A 23,842-nucleotide genomic window follows, 5' to 3' on the forward strand; every position below is an offset into this window, starting at 1 on the left:
TAACCCAGAAAACCTTCTCCCTCTCCTCCGTTCTCTTCATCTCCCCTCCCTTCTCTCTCCCTGAGACCCACCAACCCATCCATCCTCGTTCGTCGTCTGTCCCCTTTTCCCCCTCCGTTTGTTCCCCTCCCTTCCCAACCAAAACCACAACCCACTTCCCCACCGCCACCCGATCCGACCCATTTCAACTCATCCCTCACATCTCCACCTTCACCTCTCTGGTCCTATTCGACCCGCCCACAACGAGGATAATCCTAATATCACAGCCAAACAGCTGTTGCTCCACCTCTCGAGGCTGCCCGCGCCCATTGTTCTTGAATTTGGTTTATATTTTCAATTTTTTATTATTTTTTTGGTTGGGTTTCCACCGAATTGGGTTTTTTATTTGGGATTGTTTGAATTGGGGTTTTTGATATGGGTTTGATTTGGACTCTTACCTTCACCGGCCTCCATTTTTTTATTTTTTGGGATTAAGGTTGGGTGTAGGTTAATATGGGGAGGTGAAGAGAGTGGAAGAGAGGGAGAAGGTAAGACATAGGTGTGTGGGGGGCTTGCGGTGGAGGTGGGATGGAGTTGGGGTGGGGAGGGGAGGGGGAGTTGCGGGGGAGGTGGGGTGGGGTGGGAGGGTTGCTGGGAAGGTGGGAGTGGGGTGGGATGGGGTTTGTTTCTTTTTTTTTTAAATTTTTAAATAGGGTAAATTATTATAAAAATTATTTTTTTAATTAGTAACTTATAATTTTCTCGATAGTTCTGAATGGCACAGCACCGATCAGGCAGCTCCACAACAACTCTATATAACAGGGCTTGCAAGGTCACTAATCTTCACATCGATCTAACTCATATAGTATATTTCATATAGAAAGATGGAGCGTTCCATGCGTTTGTTTTCGACTGCCTTCGTCTTTGTTCTTCTTTTGGTGGCTACAGGTAACCTAAATATATGCATATTCTTCTCCAGCTAAATTGCCTCTTGTTAACATATTAATTTAGGACTGTTTAATAACCATAATTGGCAGGGATGATGGGACCAATGCTTGCAGAGGGTAGGACCTGTGAGGCTCACAGCCGCAAGTTCGAGGGACACTGCCATAGTAAAAGCAACTGTGCATCTATTTGCCAGACTGAGGGCTTCCAGGGAGGCCATTGTCGTGGCTTTCGCCGCAGATGCTTCTGCACTAAACATTGTTAATTAGCTATTAATTAATGATCAAATGATCATCATTAATCAGACATGTATGATATATATGTGTGACATGATGAAATAATCGCTTAATTATCATTCCGTGCATGGATACCTACGTACGTGCTTGCTTGTGTGCTACTAGAATAAATTAATAACCCAATCTTTCACAGTTGGGTTATCATTAATTGTTCTTTTGTTCTTGTTTATTAAGAAAAACTATCACCGCGTGAGTTACTTTGTAATCTCTTATGGAGATGTTCATTTTATGTAACTTCCGTATTTCAGAACAACGTCTTTGTAATACCCTACCGTTTGCAACTGTACTAGGATCACGGTTTATTACACTAAGTAAAATAATACAATTGGTTGGACATCTCAAAAAAAAAAAAAAAAATCAATCAATTATATTATAAAACTTAGTATACCGAATCTTGTTCTTGACACACTAAAAAATTTCTCCCATGTAGATGCTAAATGAGGACATTATTTTGACCTTATTTTATAAGAATGAGGCAAAGGTCATTGGCCTGCCACGTCTCTAAGACGTGAGGTTAGAAAAGAGGTAAATTTTACATGTTCCCACAAAGCTTCAGTACTAATTCTACATGTTTCTGAAGTTTTACCATTGAAATAATTTAGGGTTTGCATAACTTTATGACAATGGTTGCTAGTGTGGCTCATTTTTTTTAATTTTGCACACCTATTTTAATCATGGCCTTTGGTCAGAAATTATTTTCGAGACAATTTTTTGTAATGACCTAGCCAACCTTAATAAGAGTGTAACATCAAGATTGGTGTCACGTTAGTTGGTATGTAACAACAAGATTGGCGGATCTAAACTTCTGGCCCCTGTGCTACTACCGGTAGTGCTTGTGGTAATCAATTTAGAGAGTACTTGTCTCCTTCTCTCTCGTACTAAATAATGAATTAAATTCAAGCTTCTCGATTCTCCAACAATCTTCCTGGTTATGATTTTGGAGATGGCTAAACCCTAAACTATAAAGCCTAACTAGCTGTAACGTGTTCATGATCAAGTTAAGTGATGAGTCTGATGACTACCATTGGAGCAGCGAAGAAAAGAAGCATTTTTCACAGCACTGTAAAACTTGGATTAGTTGCCGTCATGTGGGGAAAAAGGACAGAGAGACATGCCACTGCAGCAAGTACTGACTCACTCATTCATTTGAGCACAGAAAAATGCATGGCTCCTATTGTTTCCCTCTTTCTTTGTCGTCGTATATTTGTGAACGGCATGGCCCAATCACATCAGTCATAATGCTTAGCACATGCACATATCTTATCTTCTCAATCTCCAGTCTATATAAGGGCTGCTAGGTTACGACTATGGATACATATAAATTATATAAAATGGAGCGTTCCATGCGTTTATTTCCAACCGCCTTCGTCTTCCTGCTGCTTTTGGTGGCCACCGGTAATATTTCTCTTCCCTCAATCTTGTTAACAACTTCGTCGCTAATATATACTATTACGATTTTAAGCATGCATGTTAACCGTTTATTGTTTGGAATAATTGTTTAAAGGGACGATGGTTGCTGAGGGTAGGACCTGCGAGTCTCAGAGTAATCGCTTCAAAGGAACCTGCGTGAGTAAAAGTAACTGTGCTGCTGTTTGCCAAACAGAGGGCTTCCCCGGAGGCAATTGTCGTGGCTTACGCCGTAGATGCTTTTGCACTAAACATTGTTAATTAGCTAATTAATTAAGCTAGTGATGAGCTGATCACTTATCACTTAATTATCAGTGGATGCATGGACGTAGGTACTTTGATACGAGTGTGGAACTAGCTAGAATAAGTTAATGGCCTTCACAGTTGGGTTGTTAACATCGTGTCCCTATTATGGTTCTTAGTGTTCTTGTTTGTTAAGTACCACCGTCGTGAGTTATTTCGTAATGCCGTACTATGTACGAATTTCAGTATTTTTAATGCCCTACGTTTGAAATGCAATTAATCATCAGTTCCTCAAGCGTTCTGCTTTAACTTCATTTTATTAGGCTTAGCCAAATTAAATAAAGCAACATAATCTTCCTCTACACCTAATGTTCAAATCATGATCTATAATTTAGGTTAATTTGGTATAGACATACTAAAACTTGTGTAAAAACAATCATTTTGTTTAAAGGATATGGTCATTTTAAGTGAGATATATGTCGCTTCATTTACGTATAAAAATGTGAATAATAAGTCAAATGTGCCTAAAATTCAAATATTCGTTTAAGAGTAAAAGTTAAAATTCAAATATTCCATTTTTTTATTTTTTGAGATTAAGGTTGGATGCAGGTTGAAATGGGGAGAGAGAAGGGAGGGGAGGTGAAGAGAGTGGAGGAGAGGGAGAAGGTAAGACATAGGTGAGTGGGGGGGCTTGCGGTGGAGTTGTTGTGGTGAGTGGGTGGGGGGGGGGGGGGGATGGGATTTGCAGGGGAGGTGGGGGTGGGGTGGGTTTCTGGGTTGGTTTTTTTTTTTTTTTTTTTTTGTTTAGGGTAAATTATTTTTTTGTCATGTGGCATAAATTTGACAGTCACGTCAACATAAATGTGGATCTCATATTTGCCATGTCATCACTTAACAGATTTTCTAACGGATGTATGAAATTGAAATAAATGATAAGTAAATATAGGAAATTTAAATGTTTCAAAAATGTTGTAAGAAATTGAAATCAACCCTAAACCTGATGGGGTAAAATGTAATTTACCCTAAAAAAAACAAAAAAAGGAACGTGACATTTTTTCGTTTGACAAATCATAAAGAAAATGTATAAGTTGATCACCAGTGAATACTAAGTATTACTGTTTCTATAAAAACGATAGTTGATTCACGAGACCAAGTCAATAACAGGCCAAAGCCATGAAAGCAAGATTACAGAGAAATGCAATCCTCGAGACAAGAAGGTCTACAATGAAATTGGGAGGACTTCCAATCCATTCACAACGGCTGACAATATTTGGGCTATAACGACACATTATTGGCTTGGCGGCAAATATGGGCACACAAATCCTTAGTGATTGCAGGAAACAAAGTCATTCAAAGCTTCAACGATCTGAAGCGAATCTCTTTCAATCAAAACATCTCGAAAATCCCTCACCGCGGCCCAAACCTCACCTTCTTTCGCAGCCAAAGCATCTGCTTGCAAAGGAGAAAATACATCATGGAAATTCCTGCAGCATGGCGCCACAAAACTTCCAGCTTTTTTCCCTCACAATTAAACCCACTCCTCCGACTTTTCTTTCATTGATCCATGCTCCATTAAAATATAGCAGTCTAAAGAGATTCTAAGAAAAGATTTGGACTACTTGGATCTTACAGAAAATACGACATAAAACCGAGCGCAATAACGTTCTAAAATTTATATAGCCGACCCCACTTAGTAGGATAATATTTTATTCTTGTTGTTGTAGATTCTTACTCTTCTTTGTTGACGCTATATTAAAATTTCCAATTTTAAGGATAATTATACTTTTTCTGAACAGTCTGTTGTTTTCAATTTTTCTTGCACAGTGAATTTGGTATCTGTAATTTTATTGTTTGTAAATTGTAGTCAATCCCTTTACTTGTAAACCTTATTTACATAAGATTGTTTCGTTGTACGTGCGAAAGGGATTATAAGAAGAAAAGCAAGGGAAAATGAAAGGAATGGGACAAATTTACATGCATTTTACTATCTTATTGTCAGACTTAGTGGAACTTCAAATTTCTTCACATAAAGAGGAACACAAGAAGACTTCAAAATCCTAAACGACGACTAAGGGAGAAAAAAACTCACGCCCTCATGAGAAGGGAATTTTAGAAATAATAGTGGGTAGGAAAATAGCGTCTTAATTATATAACTTTTTATTGTGGGTGGAATTACAAGAGGAGGATAATTAAGCTCAATTAGGCTAGTAGAAATGGGTTAGGCTGTGATGTGCGTCAAATTAACTGAAGCCGTCTACTATTGACTTTTTCTTTAAACAAACGATATTGTCTACACTAAGGGGAAGGGGGTGGGCTAAGCCTCACAATGGGCTAGCAATAATGTGGTTCAAATTCGCCTTTGGCGAGAATCAAACCTAATCTCTCACTTACAAGTGAAGATGAATACCATTAAATTGTAGTACTAAATGACATATGTCTGCTGTTAACTTAAAAGATGCATTAGCTATATGGAGCCATAGGTTTGGCCTCATGTCCCTCCTGACATATTGTATTTTTTTTGTTTATCAATAAATTCTCCTCAAAGTCTCTTCCCATGATAGCAATGCTGGAGTGGAACGGACTTTGTGGCCAAATTAAAAAAAAAAAAAAATGGAGCCATATATATTAGTACTCCCACCAAATTGCAAGTTAGGCTAAGATCCATAAAAAACAAGACACATTACATAATTTAAAACGTATTACTATAATGGAAACTAAATTGCGAATACGATATCTTATTGTTAGACTGTTTTTTCTATCGACCTCAGTCACAGTTGAACGGTTAAAGAAGTACTTTAATTTCATAATAGTTCTGAAATTTTGCTTTGTCAGTTTAGAATTTGTCAGCACAATGATATTTTCTTAGTAGTGAGTTGACAATGATGTTAAGATGTCTGGTGTGTTCTTTCTTATCTTTCTTAGTGTTGTTTTCCAGATAATTATATCACATCAAAGCGTTATGGACCAACATATGTAAACTTATCTATTTGAGTTTTAGTCAAGTTCCTTGTATAAGGACAAGGGCTAGAGAATCTCTTCAATTATTGAGTATTGCCTTAAGTACCCAACTCTAATTTTATAAAAGTAAATTAGCTACAGTTGATTGAACAAACTCTTGGACAAATGCTCCTTGTGCCTGAATCGATAACCATCCAAGAAACATGCCAAAAGATGTTTCTTTTGGAGAAGGAATCCCTAACCACCCATCATGTACATTGTAATCCATATTATATGAGTTATTCACTATGATTGAGGAGGAGATGTTAGCTACATTTTCATTCAAACCTTCTCATTTTACTTTTTCATTTTTTTTTTTATCCTACAATGTTGCTTAGTGATAGAATCATCTGCTTTATAGATCACCATATGAAGATTAACTTTGCAAAAAGGCAACTAAAATTTGTAAAGGTGAGCTAGAAAATAGAGTAGACGATTTAGTAGAGAAGGATTGACAAGACAATTTTAGATATAGTTAATTTTTTCTTACGAAAAAAAATATTCTAAAAATAACGGTTTCAAAACATAATAAAACATTACATAATAAGAATAAGCATTGAAAAAATACAATGAGAAACTCTAAATGAGCACGTTGCTAAGAAAGAAAAAGAGGTTCAACTTTTGTTTCAAAGATTGCATCACAGTCCAAACCCACATATCCTCTGACCTTCTGTTCTTTCAATCTTTTTTTTTTTTTTTTATAGATTGTACCATTAAAAAATGAAACAGGAAAAACTGAAGAAAGTAACAAACACCCACGTACACATTTTCTTCATCATTTTCAGGTAACTGTTTTCAAGGGGTAAGACTGATAACAGGTATATTTATTGGTATTTGGAGTAGGGGCAAATATTCTGTTATATTTATAGGACTGATGGCGTGGTGATTACTCATATACTTTGAATGAAAGAGCTAGTTGGCTGAAATTGCAGTGGCTGCTGAACAATTATTGTGCGATCTGATCTCTGTAGCTATCTGACATGATCTCTCCGAGTACCATATTCAAGGGAATTGGCGGAAGTGTACGATTGCATCTCTGGTCAATTCAGAAAAAATTACATAATGGTAGCTCAATCAAGTCATGCGCTGGCCTATATCCCGCTTATAAAGTTAAATGATTATACGCACTTCACATTATTTTACTATATGCTCACGTTATTCTATTTGTATTATCCACATGTTTTATGTTATTATGTTTGTGTTGATCAAGTGTCGGACTTGAAAATTCTTGTTGTGTGTTGACCACATGTTGAACTTGAAAATTCGTTGCACAGAGGCATGTTCATAATAAATCCTACATTAATTAAAGAAAATATTTTACATTATCTTATAAGTAAGTTAAATTATTTCTCAACAATTAATTTTGTAAGAAAATCTCAAATTTTTTCGTGATGATTGCACATTCATATAATTTAGCCTTCGACAATTCCCTGCAAATGTGGACACAATCCCTGCAAATGTAGATAGGATAAACTTGTCACCAACTTTTTCATAAAAATGCGTGAAAAAAATAAGACAAGTGAGCTAAATGTGGAACATGATCCCTCCGGATCCAAATAAACTCAGCCTCCTGGGCAAATGATCCGGGTTGTTGAAATTTGATACAACGGTTGTAAACAAGTGACCCTTCTAAAAGTTATAATAATTGTAGCCATTTGATCAAATTTCAACGGTCCAGATCCTTTGATTCTTAAGCTCAGTTTATTTAAGTGCAAAAAGAATCCGATTCCGCTAAATGTAGATAGGATAAACTTATCATCAACTTTTTCATAAAAATTCGTGAAAAAATAAGTACAAGTGAGCTAGAATAACGACTGTCTTTATTATGAACCCTAAATTTTGTACATATATAAGTAGTATCAAATTAGGACATCAGGAGATCGTCTCATTCGGGTCCTCATTATGAAAAGTAGGTGACATAAAAAAATACGAAGAAAATATAAAAATAGTTACATAATTGAATTTTGAAAACCGGAGGCCATTATTAACGCTTTTAAAAAAGGAGTATGTACAACTCCGAATGCAAGAATGCATGATATATTTTAGAGTGCTTTTCTAAAAGCATAGCCGTTATTCCTAGTTCCTTTTTTATCGTCCCTAGTTTAGAGATCTATCTCCTACATGTTACATATATACGGTACAATGTTGGTATTGTAGGTAAAATAGTTTATGAGATTGTTATAATTCATCAATTTCATCATTAAGATTTAAAATCGATAAAAGTGGTTTCTGAATTTGTCCGCTGTTAATCATTTTAGTTATTCCGTAAAAAATCTTTGTTAAATAAAGATCAAAATGACAAAAATACTCTTAATTTAATAAACAATGGTCTAAAATGATTTGATAAAATGAGAATATTTTTGTCATTTTGATCTTTATGTAACAGAGATTTTTCACGGAAGACTAAATTGATTAATAGTAGGACAAACTCAAGATCAGTTTTATCGATTTTAAATCTTAAAAATTAAAATTATGAGTTATACAAATCTGAAAGACAATTTTAGTTGAAAAAACCTAGATCATCCTTTGACCTTACCCCTTTAATTGCCGAGGATTCATTCACGCGAGGCAATCATAGGACAGAAGAATGCGTTGACTCCGGAACTTTCCTTCTACAATAGGATTAGGTGGGACACTCTGCATGTTCTCTCATTTTCTTTTATAAACTGAGTGGTGTATACTTTTTCTTTCATAGAACATTGTCCTTTACCATATATAAAGGATAAGTCAGGGAAAATTCTTATGGATAGCAAAAATAGAACATACTTGACGTACCATTTTAGGTGTTATAATAAGAGTGAATGATGTGATTAATATATTTCGGTTTTATAATTATATTAATAAGAAACAAGCTTTTGTGTTTTATTTGAGTGAAATAGTAACATAACATTGATCGTATTCTGAGCACACCGAAAATTATTCACAAGAAAAAAATGAAATATATTGGTCCTTTTATTGCTGCATTTATTATTTTTAGTCATCTCACCACTAAAATAAAAGCTAGTTACAGGTGTGTTGGTTATATCAATTGACTAGGATGATGAGTCAAGCTATTTGCACTCAACTTCAAATCCCTTTCACCGTAAGTTAGAATATTTAAAAATAGAATATGCCATTGTCAAAAAGACAAAAAAAAAAAAAAAAAGAAAAAAAAAGACTAACTCTTAATTTAGCTCAACTAGCAAAAGTGCTTCATAACAAAAATGTAAGTGCTTCATACAAAAAGAGTCTCAATCGAACCCTAGCTAGAAGCGCTTTATGTAATGTAGGTTGTAGATGTTTTTTAAGACCCAAAAGCATTTGGAACTACGTTTCAAAAAGAAAACTTATAAGCGCTTTTTAAGCAAGTGCTTCAAGAAATGCTTGGACTTTTAATAAATCTTTTGACTCGCAGCCCCAACTGCGAAGTTGAGGTCGGCGTGGCCTCCATATGAAAGCAATCCTAAACAAGCTCTTAATGTCATTCTTAAGACTGCCAACAACTATAGCAAGTATGTGTGTTACATCATTATAGGTCTTTGGCCAAAAAAATTTACATATAATAGATCGTAGTATAAAGGTTAACTAGCATACGTATTCATCGCAATTATTTAATTAAATAAACACATGTAATACGCAAAAATAAAAATCAGTGAAATGATAATGATGTGTCAAAGTTAAAGGTTGTGTGCAAAAACTGAATTCTTCCTACTAATTGAGTGCAAGTTATCAAATATATATCTTTTTCATTATCTTAGACGTACGTACCATCTCTCTCGGTGGAAATGGAAATGAGTGAAAGATAAAAGATGGAAGAGCAAGTGGTCCATTTCAAGTCCCACGCAAATTATTGGAATTAACTTCTTGTGATCATCATCTTGAAATGGGAAATTTATTAGGAGGGAAGCTAATCATCACCAAGAATACTAAAATTATAAATTTTTTAACGAAGAGATGAGTAGTTTGTGAGGGTAATTTAAATGGTATGGTTATATAATAAATAATAAAAACGTTATAGTAATGATTTATAAATTATAAATTTTATAAAAACGTTAACAGTATGCGCATATCATTCTCAATTTATTGACACGATTACACCACAATCAAAACGTTATAGTAACGGTATACTCGGTAATATGTAAATTGTTCTCACTTTGTTGAGGCAAGTTTGGAAACGAGTGACAATTAATACACAAAATCTTGACGAAGGGTGATTTCCTTAGAGCCCGGCCCTGCACTAGCTAAGGTTGTCATACTTTCTCTTTGTTGGAATTTTTCATTTATTTAATTAATTGCATGTGTTATTAAATGATGAGTAATGTTATTCATACTATGTTTTTGTACTATATTTTTATACCACCTTAGGTGACATCTGATGTGGATAGCCACATCATTTGAAAAATTTGCAAAACCCAAGGAGAGGAATAAGAAAGATTCCTCGTATACCACAATCATTATTTAATTAATTAGTTTTTCTTAATTATTAGTTTATTAAATAATGAACTAAATTTAAAAATCTGATTAATTCAAATAATGTGGCTGTCCACATCAAATGCCACTTAAGGTGGTATGAAAATATGGTACAAAAACATAGTAAGAATATCATTACTCTTAAATGACCCCAAGCACTTCCCAAACACTACTACACATGGCGTAACATGATTGGTGACTAACACATTTGGTCCCACTTTCGTCTTATAAAAATGCGAGCTCTCCTACCCTTTCATGGGAATTTCAGTGAAACCTAAACATTTAAAACAATCATTCACCCTTTGGATCTAAAACCCACAAGCCTTTTTATTCTTTCTTTCTCTCTAAAAAGACAGCGAAAATATACTAATACCATGAATACAATCAAAATGAAAACAATTAGGCCTTGTTTGGCACTTTTCTCTCTTCTCATTCTTTCTTGCTTCGTAGCTCAAATCCATGGAAGCAAGCAATCAGAAGCTCTTTCACGGCTCTACAAGTCCAAATTGAAGAACGCCGCCCCCATCGACAAGAGCCCTTTCGTGGCGATTCTTCACGCAAACACAACAAAAACTCATACTCAAGAGGGATTGAAGGAGAAGGATAGGATCGATAAGTTGCCTGGACAACCCAACGTGAAGTTCTCTCAGTATGGCGGGTACGTTACGGTGGATAAAAAAGCCGGTCGTGCATTATTTTACTACTTAGTTGAAGCTGAGAAAGCTAAGGATTCTTCACCTCTTCTTCTATGGCTCAATGGAGGTAAGTTACTATCCTACTTGCAAATTGTAATGTCAAAGTCACCAGCTCAACTGATGGTGTTATAATTTGTCATTTGCTGCAAATAGTAGGCGCGGTTGCGTGGTTGCGTGGTTAATTGTGATCTCTTTGTCAAAGTATACATTTTTTTCCTTTATTGTAATTATTGGTAATTGATAGGAGTGAAAATATATGAAGTATTCCACGGTTCTACCAATATCCCAACAAAGTAGCACGTTTGAGTTTGGCTAAAATGGCTAGATCAATATGCTCATTTTTCTGAAGTCAAATTTTAATCTATTTTCTTATAATTTAAACAAATTTATGTAAAATATCGCTTTTATAAAAATATAAAAACCGTATTGTGTATGGTACTAGCTACTCCAAGCTATCTTATCTTTCTGTGTTTTTCCACTCTATGAGTCTGTGTAGTTTACGACTCCTTTGGATGATGGTGGTTCCTAGTTTTCTTTGGCTGGATATGATTATTAAAAGAATAATATTTTATAGCCAATATTATACCCGTCAATTATATATTGATGATGCCCTAAACAATAATTTTCATCACCCAAAAGGTTAATTGTTAATCAGTTGCTTGTAAATTTGCATTAATTGTCTTTAGGTTGACAACCACATATTGTACTGTGATAGTCTCACCAAAAACACATGGCTCACTGTTAATCGTTGATGTGTGTGAAATTTAATATAAAAATCACGTATGTCAACTAATGACAATGATTCATGTACTTAATATTGTATCGGCCGTCTTTGATATTATTTTGACCATAATTTATTATCAACGATCAATTACGATCACCTTTTTATTTTAATTACAATTTATTTGTTCGAAACATTTCAACTTTCATTCACATTCCCCAGATGGCTAATCCTGCCACTCCTCTTTAATTTCCGGAATGGGGCTGGGATTTAAATCCCAGACTTCACTCTTGTGGAGGATATCTCGGCGCTCATTCTGTTGATGAAGCTAATATGTCTCAGTTGGAAAATATACATAATTTAAATATGACGTTGAAAAAGTTTGTGATTGATAAGTTGATAACATGCAGCTCAATTATTTATCAGATAAATACAAATAGTTTTATTGTCCACATGCCAAATAATCATTTATTTACACAATTGGGTTAACCTATCCTTTCGACCATTGGTTTTTAATGATTTGGTATAAGACTGTTATGACTCACTCTTGCAATACACCAGTGTATGGAATGGCCTAGTATTTGAACTATTATATTGAGATTGTCATAGTTCAGTCATGCAAATTTAGCAGTTCAATGCACCGACTCATCTCATAGCAGACCTGTGTAATATTGTAGAAGTTTCTTAGAAAACCATTGTAATTTAGTCTACAAACTTCCACTTGAATTCTGTGTTAATTGGATCCAGTAACATAAGTAATAGTTACTTTGATGACCTTTTTTAAAATTTATTGCCCGTCAAATGGTACAAATTAAGTGAAAATGTAATAAGGTTGCCATTGCTTAATATTTTCACAGGACCTGGTTGTTCTTCTCTTGCCTATGGAGCAATGCTCGAGCTTGGACCGTTCCGAATCCACAGCGATGGAAAAACACTTTACAGAAACAGATTTTCATGGAATCACTGGTATTATAAATATGAAACAATTAACAGATATTAGCCTATCATTTTCAAAGTTTACAGAAATTACCTAATCTTTTTAATATGTTTTACTTTCCTTCAGCTGCCAATGTGTTGTTCCTTGAGTCTCCTGCTGGGGTGGGTTTTTCTTACTCAAATAGAACATCTGATTACGATGCAAGCGGGGATAGAAACACAGCTGCAGATAATTATGTATTTTTGGTGAATTGGTTGGAGAGGTTTCCTGAATACAAGGGCAGGGAGTTTTATATTTCTGGGGAAAGCTATGCAGGGCATTATGTACCTCAACTTGCACATACCATTCTCAACCATAATAAGAGGGCAAACAAGACCATTATCAACCTCAAGGGCATTATAGTATGTGCCTCTCTCTCTCTCTCTAAAATTGGGAAGTACAAATATATGGCAAATAGTATTTTTGCTTTACAAATAAGCAACATTGGGGGATGGGGCATCAATGCGGAACTGTGATTGAATGCTCTTAATCAACTGATTGAGTTGCTGACAAATCACTGGAAAATAATTAAGTTTTAGATTAATTGGCAAGCACAATCTATAGCAAACAATTAGAACCTAGACTGCATGTGGTTCTATGTTCTTGGATTCTTGGTAGTTAGTGAAAGTTGTTAAAAGGCCCTAGGAAAATGCTTGCATTGGAGTGATTGGTAGGTCCTAGCAAGTGTTGGCCAACTGGTGGTGCAAAATGGTAGGCTATTTGTCATCATATAATCCCTTTTATTATTGGTTTTCCATAATTCTTGGTCTGGTCATCATTTTTGTTTTTGATGGCTAGTGTGACACATATTATGGGCCCGTTGCCTAATTTTGGTGGGTGGGTGGAAAATCAGTTATTATATGATGCGAAAGTATTTTTGAACTCCTTTTTCACTACACGTTCATGGTTATTTTATATATTTGTATTGAACAAATTAAAAAAGAATTAAGGATAAAAAATTTAATAGATGCATGCAACATGAGAAGGGAGTTGCGAATTTTTTTTTTTTTTTTTTTTATATATATGTGGAGCAGTATGTTGGCTTCTCACTGTAATAGATGCGATTCATTATTGTATATACCATTCACATCAAGTTAATTTGCTACCAACCTATTATTGTTATCATAACACACTTTTTATGTGAGACAATTAACTGCCACATAACGTTATTGATTCATTTATGTATAGCACATGTATTAATTAGTGCTATGTTCTAGGTCCATCAAATATATATTTACCATGTCGTGTGTTTGTATTACAATATGTATTTAGTAGCACCATTTGACGGTGTGATGGTCAATATCCAAAAACTTTGTCACCATGACATGTTAAAAGCACTGATGACAATGAAGCAGAACGTTTCACTAAAATTTTAGCAACATTGCAAATACCCTATCTCACTTATTTACTCAAAGCTTTCTTTGTTGCATCTTGCAGATTGGGAATGCAGTTATCAATGATGAAACTGATTCAAAAGGAACGTACGACTACCTTGCGACCCATGCTTTGATTTCAGATAAAACTGCAAACAATATAAACAAGTACTGTAACTTTGCAGCTAATGTCACCACTCAACCTAAGGAGTGCAATGATGCCACTGATGCTGCTGATAAAGATACCTACTACGTTGATATTTTTAACATCTATGCCCCTTTATGCTTGTCTACGAACCTCACTGCAAAACCCAAAAGGACTTCAGTAAGTTAAAACAAAACCCTAAATTTTACTGCATGTAGATATACGCAACACCTGCTAATTACCAAACGTAATCTTGCGGTAACATGTCGTGCAGATTTTCGAATTTGATCCGTGTAGTGAGTACTATGCATATGGTTATTTGAATCGGCCTGATGTTCAACAAGCTCTCCATGCCAATGTCACCAAACTGTCACACGACTGGGAACCATGTAGTGATATAATCACAAACTGGGGCGATAGCGCATCAACCGTACTACCTCTTTTACATGAGTTCCTGGATAATGGACTTCGAGTGTGGATTTTCAGGTGAAGTTTCGGCGTTTTCTTCTTCAATATATAATTGAGAAAAAGAAGGCCTTGCAGTTTTAGTGTTTGGGGGGGGGGGGGGGGGGTGTGGTGGTGGTACAAACGATCTTATTTTTATGAAAATATTGAGTGCAGTGGCGACATTGATGGGAGGGTATCAGTGACTTCAACAAAGTATTCTATTGACAAGATGAATCTTGCAGTAAAGACTGAGTGGCATGCTTGGTTCCTTAGTGGAGAGGTAATTTCCGACGACATTTGGATTTTATTTTATTTTTTTTCTACTTTTTCTTTGTTTCAGTAATTGAATTTTGGGAAAATTTGAAATAGGTCTAATTTTATAAACTACCTTTTGAAATAGGTCCAATTTTTAGTGACTTTTAACTTTTGAAATAAGTCCAATTTTTAGTTACTTTGGACCTATTTCAAAAAACCCCTTGAATTTTCAGAAATCCTTCAAAGTCTTTATATTTATTTTGGATGTTCTATTTCAGGTTGGTGGGTACACACAAGTGTACGAGGGAGGCCTAACTTTTGCTACAGTGAGAGAGGCAGGGCATCAAGTTCCAAGTTATCAGCCTGCAAGAGGACTTTCTCTCATCAAGCACTTCCTTGATGGCACACCTCTTCCTGATACTACAGGATATTACTAACTAGCTAATTTCTTCAAATCTTTCTACCTAGTCGACTGTCACTACCTTGTTATTAATATTTTTGGTCCACACAAGGTTAATTGATTTGTCACTCTCCTATTTGTAATTTATGGTTATTGAAACTAATAAAAGTTCACTGCAATTTTTTATCTCCTCTCGCTACATTAATGCCTCACATAGAAATATGACTTCTTAGATTAATTATTAAACAATAGTACATATGATATATATAGGAGTACACCAAATCCCTATGACACCAAAAATTCTACAATAATTACAACTCCTCCCAGTCCCCACCACCACCCCTCACCACCATTGTTACCACAACCACCCTCCACCACCATCATTGCCAACACCAATCACTCTCCACCACCACCACCACTCCTCGTTACCATCACCATCTACACCACCACCACTCCAACTACTGTTACCCCCTCCTTACTCAGCTATTGTCACCACTCACATCCAACTATCACCATCATTGTCACCTACTACGATTTAGTGGCATTTCTCTTTACTTATAAGTGAGAGGTCCTATGTTTAATTTATACTCATATTCCTTAATGTAAATATATTGTTGTAGTTTAACCATAGACGGGAGATAAGTAGTTTCCTCTAAGGGAGAGATACATTGTCCTTGACTAAAATACATTACCAAGAACATAGGCAATTAGCCAAATTAAATATCAGTCACATATTTATTATGTAGAACAATGTAAAAACCAAATCATTTCAGCATCCAAATATCAAAATATGCATTTTTTTGCCAATTTCCCCAAAAACATTCTCAAATCCTTTAAAATTCCAGAATTAAAAAAGCAAAAATCCCTTTCAATGTTTATATTTTTGTATAACGTTACTAAAATCAATTTACCGACGGATTACCAGCAAAGATGGATATCTCTCTCCCTGGCGACAAGAAGAGGTCGGGCAGAAGCTCAAGAGCAAAAGCTCCGACTACATCACTCTCTCCAACACGAAATCCTTTGCACCATCTTCCCTTTCCTCGACTTCTTCAACCTCTCAAGTTCTGTCTTGTGCAAAATCTGGTACTCACTTTTTTCTTCGCCTTCTTACGGAATTTTGTAGGTAAACTTGAACTGGGGTTTGCTGTTTTAATGTAGGAGCACGATAATCAACAAGTCTAAGGTGCTCCGAGTATTTTACTGCAAGCATGGCAGATGGATCTTGCAGGTTCTAGCAATGGGTCTAGTGACTGTCAATGAGAAATCTTGGGAGGTTTTCCCGGAACATTTGCGCACAAGATAATTCCATCAGGAAGTACGAGCGTCCTTAGAAGTTCAAAATCATGCTTCCCTGGATTGTCACTACATGCTACATAAAGAAATAAGCATGTTTCATTGGAAAAACTTTGTCATGGTTGAATATTATCATATCAGAAACTGACATGTAGTCATAAGTTCATAACCAAAGACCATACCTCACGCAAATTGCACATCCCCTGCTCCATGATATTCGGCCATTGGGTGCAGGCTCTACCATTCACAACAAATCCAAAATAAAAATCATCTGACGCCCTTTTAACGGCCGTCCCTTCACGCTGTCAACATTTGGGATATGTTCTGATGGTAAGCTACTTTTAAGTAATTGATCCAAAGAATAAACTAGCTATCCTCCATAACCTGCACACGCTACATGCTCCATGTCAGTGTCAAATTCACAAGGTAATCCAAAAAAAATCGGGTAAGGTTCCCTTAATCTCTCTGCATGGATTAGGATATTAGTTAGAGTCCCGCTCGAGTGTAAATCATCCTGGGAAAGCAGGAACAGAAAAAGATCCTGGTAAAGCCGTAAACCCAACCAAAAAAAAAAAAAAAAAAAACCTACAGGAAGAGCAAGTCTCTATGCTTTTGCTGCCCCATGAACCTAAGCTACGATTCAGCTGGTGGTTTGGGTACAACAGCGGAAAGATCAGCCCACAGAAGGCCACAGTATGGAACAAAAGCTGAGGTAAGATGAGCTGCAAGACGGTGACAACATTACTACAGAGTACAGACTACAAAGCTGAATTAAAGACCAGGTTGTGTTACCGTGTAACACCACCACCAAGTATCACCATACTAAACTCCCAAAATTTAACTTATAACAATCTAAACTTTCAATTACCTTCATGCAATGATCAAAACCCTAGATCAATAAGAAAATATCCTTAACCAAACTCAGAAACATAGACAACTACACCCTTATATGTTACTGATTTCAAGAATTTATAACTTCCTCATTGATTATGTTGGAAAATTTAAATTATAATTATAATATTAAATTTATTAATTGAATGGAAATTAGAAGTGGAGCATTTTGGTAGAAATGTGTCTATTCAAAAAGAGTTGAAACTTTTGACCCTTTATAAATAGTCATATGTTTTTCAAAAAGGTATCTCAAATTCTATAAATAGGAAAGCCCCTATAATCATTTTAGAACTTTTAATTATACATATAGTGTACTAAATATTAGAGTGTCACATTGAGTCCATATGAGAGAGTTTTTAACACAATCGTGGTTAATGGAGCCTTGTGATTTGGATTGCTACTATTACAAGAACGTGGTCATAGTATCTTGGGAGACAAGTGCCGATCAACCATAAGCATCATAGAGAGGCGTAAACTTGTCTTAAGAACAAAGTATCTAACAATTGCCTCGACCATATTTCCAAGTTTTTCTAACCGTTATATTATGTTCATTTAACATTGGTTACTAATGTACATGCATTACTTTGATATATAATTGCATGAATTATTTCTTAATTTTCTATGTGATTTTATATAGCAATTTACACCCTATTTTTTCAACATATTACAAATAACAAAAGATCTTCCAAATTCATCCATTCTTAGCCACTCTCACGTTCTCTCTCTCTTTTCTCTCTCCTTCAATTTTAAAAACAAAAATAAAACATTCCACATACAATTTGTGTGTGGACATATACTAGTTTAATTTAAGAGGATGAGGAGGCTAAGAGCAGCAAGCAAGTAGATTTCGCACTTTCTTTTCTTTCCTATCGAACCAACCTTTTTTTTTTATATCTAAACTACATATTAAAATAATTCACTTTGTCAACAAAAAGTTAATAAAATTACAATTATAACCTTTAATGAATAACGGAAAAGAAAAAAAATGAGAAAAGGAAAAGAATAGCAGCATTAAGTAATTTTAAACAAATAATTTTTTTATTTTTTTTCCTAAACCTCACTGCAGCGTCACTCTCTCTCTCTCACACTCTCTCTCTCCATAACTGCCAAAAGAAATTTTCTACAAAATTCCTACTAAAAATAAAAAATAATATTTGATAAAAAAATAAAAATAAAAATGATATTTCTCATGCATAGAGTGTGTGACTTGCTAGTTTTCAACGGCGGATGAAAAGAGAGCACAACAGTACAACCAAACCTAGTCAGTTCTTTTTTTTTTATTTTTTTTTATTTTAGAAAAAGGGTTTGAAAACTTTGAGTTTTAATGATAAATACAAATAAAAGATGAATAGTATCATGATTGATTTTTTAATATAAAATGTGATTTTTCGTTAAAATGAACAATATCGTAGATTTTTTTGTTAAAATTCTTATTTATTTCTTTATTTATTTTCAGGCTCAGCTCAGTTGTGTGTATTTTATGAAAGAAGCTCGGTTGTGTTGGTCAATTATCTTTTGGTCGGACTTTCTCTCATGTTATCTTTTGGTCGGACCATCTCTCCTCTCTCTCTCGTGTCGACGGTGCCGTGTACAATTCTCTCTCTGTGGTGTGCAGATCCTCTCGCCTCTCTCTCCCAAATTGTAGAATGAAAAAATAGCCCCAATCTTCTCTGCCCCAGAACCCTAGAAAATCCCTAATTCATCTGGGAAAGAGAAAGGCCCAACCTTTTTCTCTTTTCTCTCTCCAGAATAACCTAGCAAAATCCCAATTCTAGAGCCAGAATCTTTTCCATCAAATCAAGTGATATTGCTTAGAATTTTGGGAGACAATTTCCCCTCCTCTCGTTGACATGGAATCCAAATCTGAAAAAAAATTTATTCGATTTTGCGAGGGAAAGAACAGTCATCTTTCCTTTCTTTTCTACGGGTGCATATGACAAGCATTTAGGGATTTTTCCTGTGAGAGAAGGCATTTAGTGAAGAAATCGGTTATCTCGTTAACTGAGTAGGCTCATAGCTTGATGAGGAAAGGGATGTGTGTTAGTTCTTATCTTATGCCTAGGCCTACTGCTCTCTGCGGGGATGTTATCATTTTTCATCATATATTTGAGTTCCATTGTCGAAATATATTAGGGTTGGACATTGTCGAAAGAAGATGATTTACATCTTTTTGTATATCATATATTTGAGTTCCATAAATGTTAATTATCCAAAAGCACAAATATTCCTGAGAGTCCTGAATCTCTTGATGTACTTCCGAACTGAGGGGGGAGCTTGAATACTGTCCTTGAATCATATGTTCCTAGATCATGATTCCTCCCTATAGTTTGGCCATGGTGATATTTCAACTGTATACTGTATTGTGATGACTTATATATTGTGGCAACAAGTTAGTACCTCTACCATACATCTTATTATTAGACGGTGTGCTACGACTGTGAATCAGAACACAGGTGAAGTAATTTCAAGATGCGTCTTGAATGGATGTTTATCATCAAGTTCGCAGAACTCGATTGGAGCTACCCAAAGAATGAGAGGATCAAGGCTTTCGGAAGATACCCCGTTGAGAGCATTCTTAGCACCAGATGACCTCCCAATACGATAAGTACATCAGAATTTGGAAATTCGACTAACACGGCTACTCTTTTTTTTGGCTAGGATATGCATGATATTCATGATAATGTTCATGTGCAGAGTTTATTTTTGGTTCTTGTACAAACTACAACAAATTCTTGCTAATGTTTAGTTAAATTGGTTGTGAGAAAAATCGATATAAGTCTAGACAAGTTGGATACTTTGTGAAAGCAACTCAAAAAATCACTTCCTCACTAAGTCCTTTTACAGCAAAAGAACAATTGATATCGGAACGAATCACTCACAATTCATCTAAAAAAGAAATAGAAAGCCACAACCTCCCTTCTTTCCCCAAAAGAACCCTAGAAAAACTCAATTCCGAAGCCCAATCTTTTCCATCGAATCGAATGAGATTGCTTAGAGTTTTGATACGACTCTAATCTATTGGGCTTGTATTAGGACTAATTGGACAACCTATTATTGTTGGCTATCCATAAGGTCCATTATATATGTAATACCATAAGGTTCATCTACATCTCAAACCCTAGTTATCCTTGGATGTATTTAAACCCCTTTTATGATGTAGAGAGCTTATGAATGAAAATATGAATTTCCTTTGATTTCTTTTCAACTTTCTACATTTACTTTCTTGCATTTTCCCTTTTATCATGTCTGGTCCTGTTAGAGCTTTGGGGAGACAATTTCCCCTCCTCTCATCAGATGGAATCCAAATCTCTCTTCATTTTGATTTTGATTTTGCGGGGCAAGAACAATATCAAGAGGTTCTCTTCTCTCCCTTTTACCTTCTTTTCTACAAGGACGACTTAAGTAGCAGAGAACCGACTGGGTGCGTGCATTCCGTCCCCAACATCCAACACACATATAGCTAAGGATCCTGTGTTCAACCGCTTTAACGAAGTACCTTTAGCCCTAGTTTAGTACTGAGCTGATTCTGAAAAAGTGGCTATAAAAAAAAAAGCTGGGAGCTTATTTATGTTTGATAAACATTTAGCTTCAGCTTTTTTTCACAGTTTTGGGTAAAAAAAAAAAGCCAAAAACACAAAGCTGCAAAACTCAGCTTTGAAAAACAGCTTTTTTTTCACATCTATTTTACATAAAATTTATCAAACACTATAATACTGCTTTTTTTTTTTTTCAAAAGCACTTTTACAAAAAAGTTTACCAAACACTCTGTTGTTGCTTTATTTCACAGCTGCTTATTCTCACATCACAGCAAAAACAGTTTTTTTTCAAAGCACAACAATACCAAACCAGCCCTTACTAGTTTCGAACTCAATGATGGAATGGCTAAGCTGGGCAAGTGCTTAGGGCTTTTTATTTTTATTTTTTGTGGCTTCAATTCTTTGATTTTGTTAACGTTGATTTCTTTTGGGGAGCTTAGATCTTTCCATCTCCGTTTTCAATCTATTTTCTATAGATTCTGGTTATATGCAGATTGCAGTTTTAAAAGTTGTCGTCTTTCGTTTTAATTTCTTAATTTTTCATGTATAAATTTGGTTTTTTTCATGTATAAATTTGTTGCTTTTCCATGCAGCTTCTCCAATCATGATGCTGTTAAAAGTCGTCTCATAATAGTAGAAGAGCTCAAATGTGCAGGTTTCTCCATCAACCTAAGTTATCGATTCAGGTGTTAGTTCGAGCACAATGGCAAAGTTCCACAACATGGAACAAACTGAGGTATTCTAAAAGAGTCAATTAGAGTGTAAATGAAGCTTACATAATCTCTCAAATAGGGTCAAATAGCTTTAAAGGTACATAAACCTCTCAAATAGAGTGAATTGTTACAAGAAGATCTCATGATTCACATCTTGTTCGTATTGCATACGTCTCGATATTTAAGACTGGCGGATGATAAGGGAAATTGAGATATTTTCTCCACCAAAGTCCTTGTGGAGCATTCTCATTTCCTACAAGCTTCTTAGAATTTTGAAGTAGACTTCCATTCCCCACTTAGGTCCCCAGCTATTTCTTGCTTGCCAAAACCTAGGCCCGTATCCACAAATATTAACAAAATAGAACCCGAATCTATAGCCAATCTCCTTCAAAAATACCTTTCATATTTTCCATAATGTTAGCATTTCTTCTTCTGGCATTCATGCACTTTTGCATGGTCATAAATGCCAGAACAAGAAATGCAAATTTTATGAAAACTATGTAAGGTATTTTTGTGGGAGATGCGGTTATGGATTCAGGTTCTCTTTTGTTAATATTTGTGGATACAGGCCCCGGTTTTGGAATGCAAGAAATAGTTGGGGACTAATTGGGGAATGGAAGGTACTTCAAAATTCTAAGCAGCATAGTAGAAAATGAGAATCCTCCAAAAGGACTTTCGGAGAGAAAATACCTCATTTTCCCTTATCATCCGTCCTACGGAGTCTTAAATATCGAGCCGTATGCAATACAACCTACCTATGGGACCCATTGCTCCCATTGCCATCACGTGGCATAATGAAATGTATGTGGATGTGTTAGTAGATGTGAATCTTGAGATTTTCTTCTGACTTTTAACTCTAGTTGAGAGCTTTATGTACCTTTAACTCTAATTGACTCTTTTAGATTACTTCAATTTTTGTTCCATGTTGTGGCCTTTTGTGGACTGTTCTTTCTACTGTTGTGCAGGATCCACCAGCTGAATCAATAACTTAGGTTCATGGGGAGCAAAAGTATAGAGATTTGCTCTTGCTGTAAGCTTTTTGCTTTTTTTTGTTGGGTTTACTACTTTCCCAGGAGCATTTGCTGTTCTTACTTTGAAAGAATGAATGATCCTATGTACAACAAACTAAAAAATGCAGAAGCTCGACAATAAATATTACCATTCGAATGACATGGTCTTATACGTCCGTATGTGTGTTTGTGTGTCTGTGTTCTTAGCTAAAGCAGCCACAATAGTGCACCAACTTGGATGATTACATTAGAGTGAGACTAACTAATATCCTAATCCATGCAGAGAGATTGAGGGAACGTTACCCAAAAATTTTTGGATTACCCTGTGAGTTTGACACAGGCATGCAGCGTGCAGAGTGTTTAGCTTATGGAGGATAGCTAGTTTATTCTTTGGATCAATCATATAAAATGTAGCTAATCATCAGAATATATCTATTCAAGATGCGTCTTGAATGGATATTTATCATCAAGTTCTCGAAACGCTACCCAAATAATGAGAGGAGCAAAGCTTTCGGAAGATACCCCATTGAGAGCATTCTTGGTACCAGAGACCTCCCATTACTGTGTTTGACTGTTGGGGATAAGGAAGGTTGTCACCACGCACTACGATAAGTATATCAGAATCTGGAAATTCGACTAAGACGGCCACTCTATTTTTGCTAGGATATGCATGATAGTCATGATAATGTTCATGTACAGAGTTTATTTATGGTTCTTGTACGAACTACAACAAATTCTTGATGTCGAAATACAAACCCTTTTCCATCTATTCCTCGAGAAAAATAGTCGGTCGAGTTTATTGACGATTCCAAAACTGAACTGGGACGAGAAACAATCAAAACTACAAATTGCAGATGACGAATTGAAAATGAATGTCAGATTTAAGAATTTGATCTTGGAGAGTTGGTATTCATATTTCTATGTTTTTGAGAATTTCGCCGATTTCCCTATTGAGGCTTTTTTTTTTTTTTTGGTCAAAAGTACTTCCTATTACAAAAAAACTTTACAACTTGACAAGGCCCAAAACCAACATATTGACATCCAAAAAAGGGCCACAACAGAGCAACA

At 35.4% G+C, this 23,842-nt stretch overlaps 2 protein-coding genes and 1 long non-coding RNA gene across 3 annotated transcripts; all 3 read left to right on the forward strand.

Moving 5' to 3' along the window:
* Positions 1-660: 660 nt before the first annotated feature.
* On the forward strand, positions 661-1,457 carry LOC103945529 (defensin Ec-AMP-D2-like). Its single transcript, XM_009356109.3, has 2 exons — positions 661-927; positions 1,017-1,457. Exons 1-2 carry the CDS (start codon positions 864-866, stop codon positions 1,187-1,189), a joined length of 237 nt encoding a protein of 78 aa, XP_009354384.2. The 5' UTR covers positions 661-863; the 3' UTR covers positions 1,190-1,457.
* Positions 1,458-2,467: 1,010 nt separating this feature from the next.
* Positions 2,468-2,965, forward strand: LOC103945528. Its single transcript, XR_666975.3, has 2 exons — positions 2,468-2,615; positions 2,725-2,965. It is a non-coding gene; the product is annotated as an uncharacterized LOC103945528 (long non-coding RNA).
* A 7,593-nt stretch (positions 2,966-10,558) lies between these two features.
* LOC103945530 (serine carboxypeptidase-like 40) lies at positions 10,559-15,514 on the forward strand. The gene is made up of 7 exons (XM_048570186.1): positions 10,559-11,078; positions 12,590-12,696; positions 12,795-13,070; positions 14,146-14,406; positions 14,501-14,712; positions 14,848-14,953; positions 15,207-15,514. Exons 1-7 carry the CDS (start codon positions 10,691-10,693, stop codon positions 15,363-15,365), a joined length of 1,509 nt encoding a protein of 502 aa, XP_048426143.1. The 5' UTR covers positions 10,559-10,690; the 3' UTR covers positions 15,366-15,514.
* Positions 15,515-23,842: the final 8,328 nt, after the last annotated feature.

The sequence above is a fragment of a genome, unplaced genomic scaffold (genome assembly GCF_019419815.1).
Source record: "Pyrus x bretschneideri cultivar Hongxiangsu unplaced genomic scaffold, Pyrus_bretschneideri_v1 Contig52, whole genome shotgun sequence".
Taxonomy (NCBI): domain Eukaryota; kingdom Viridiplantae; phylum Streptophyta; class Magnoliopsida; order Rosales; family Rosaceae; genus Pyrus; species Pyrus x bretschneideri.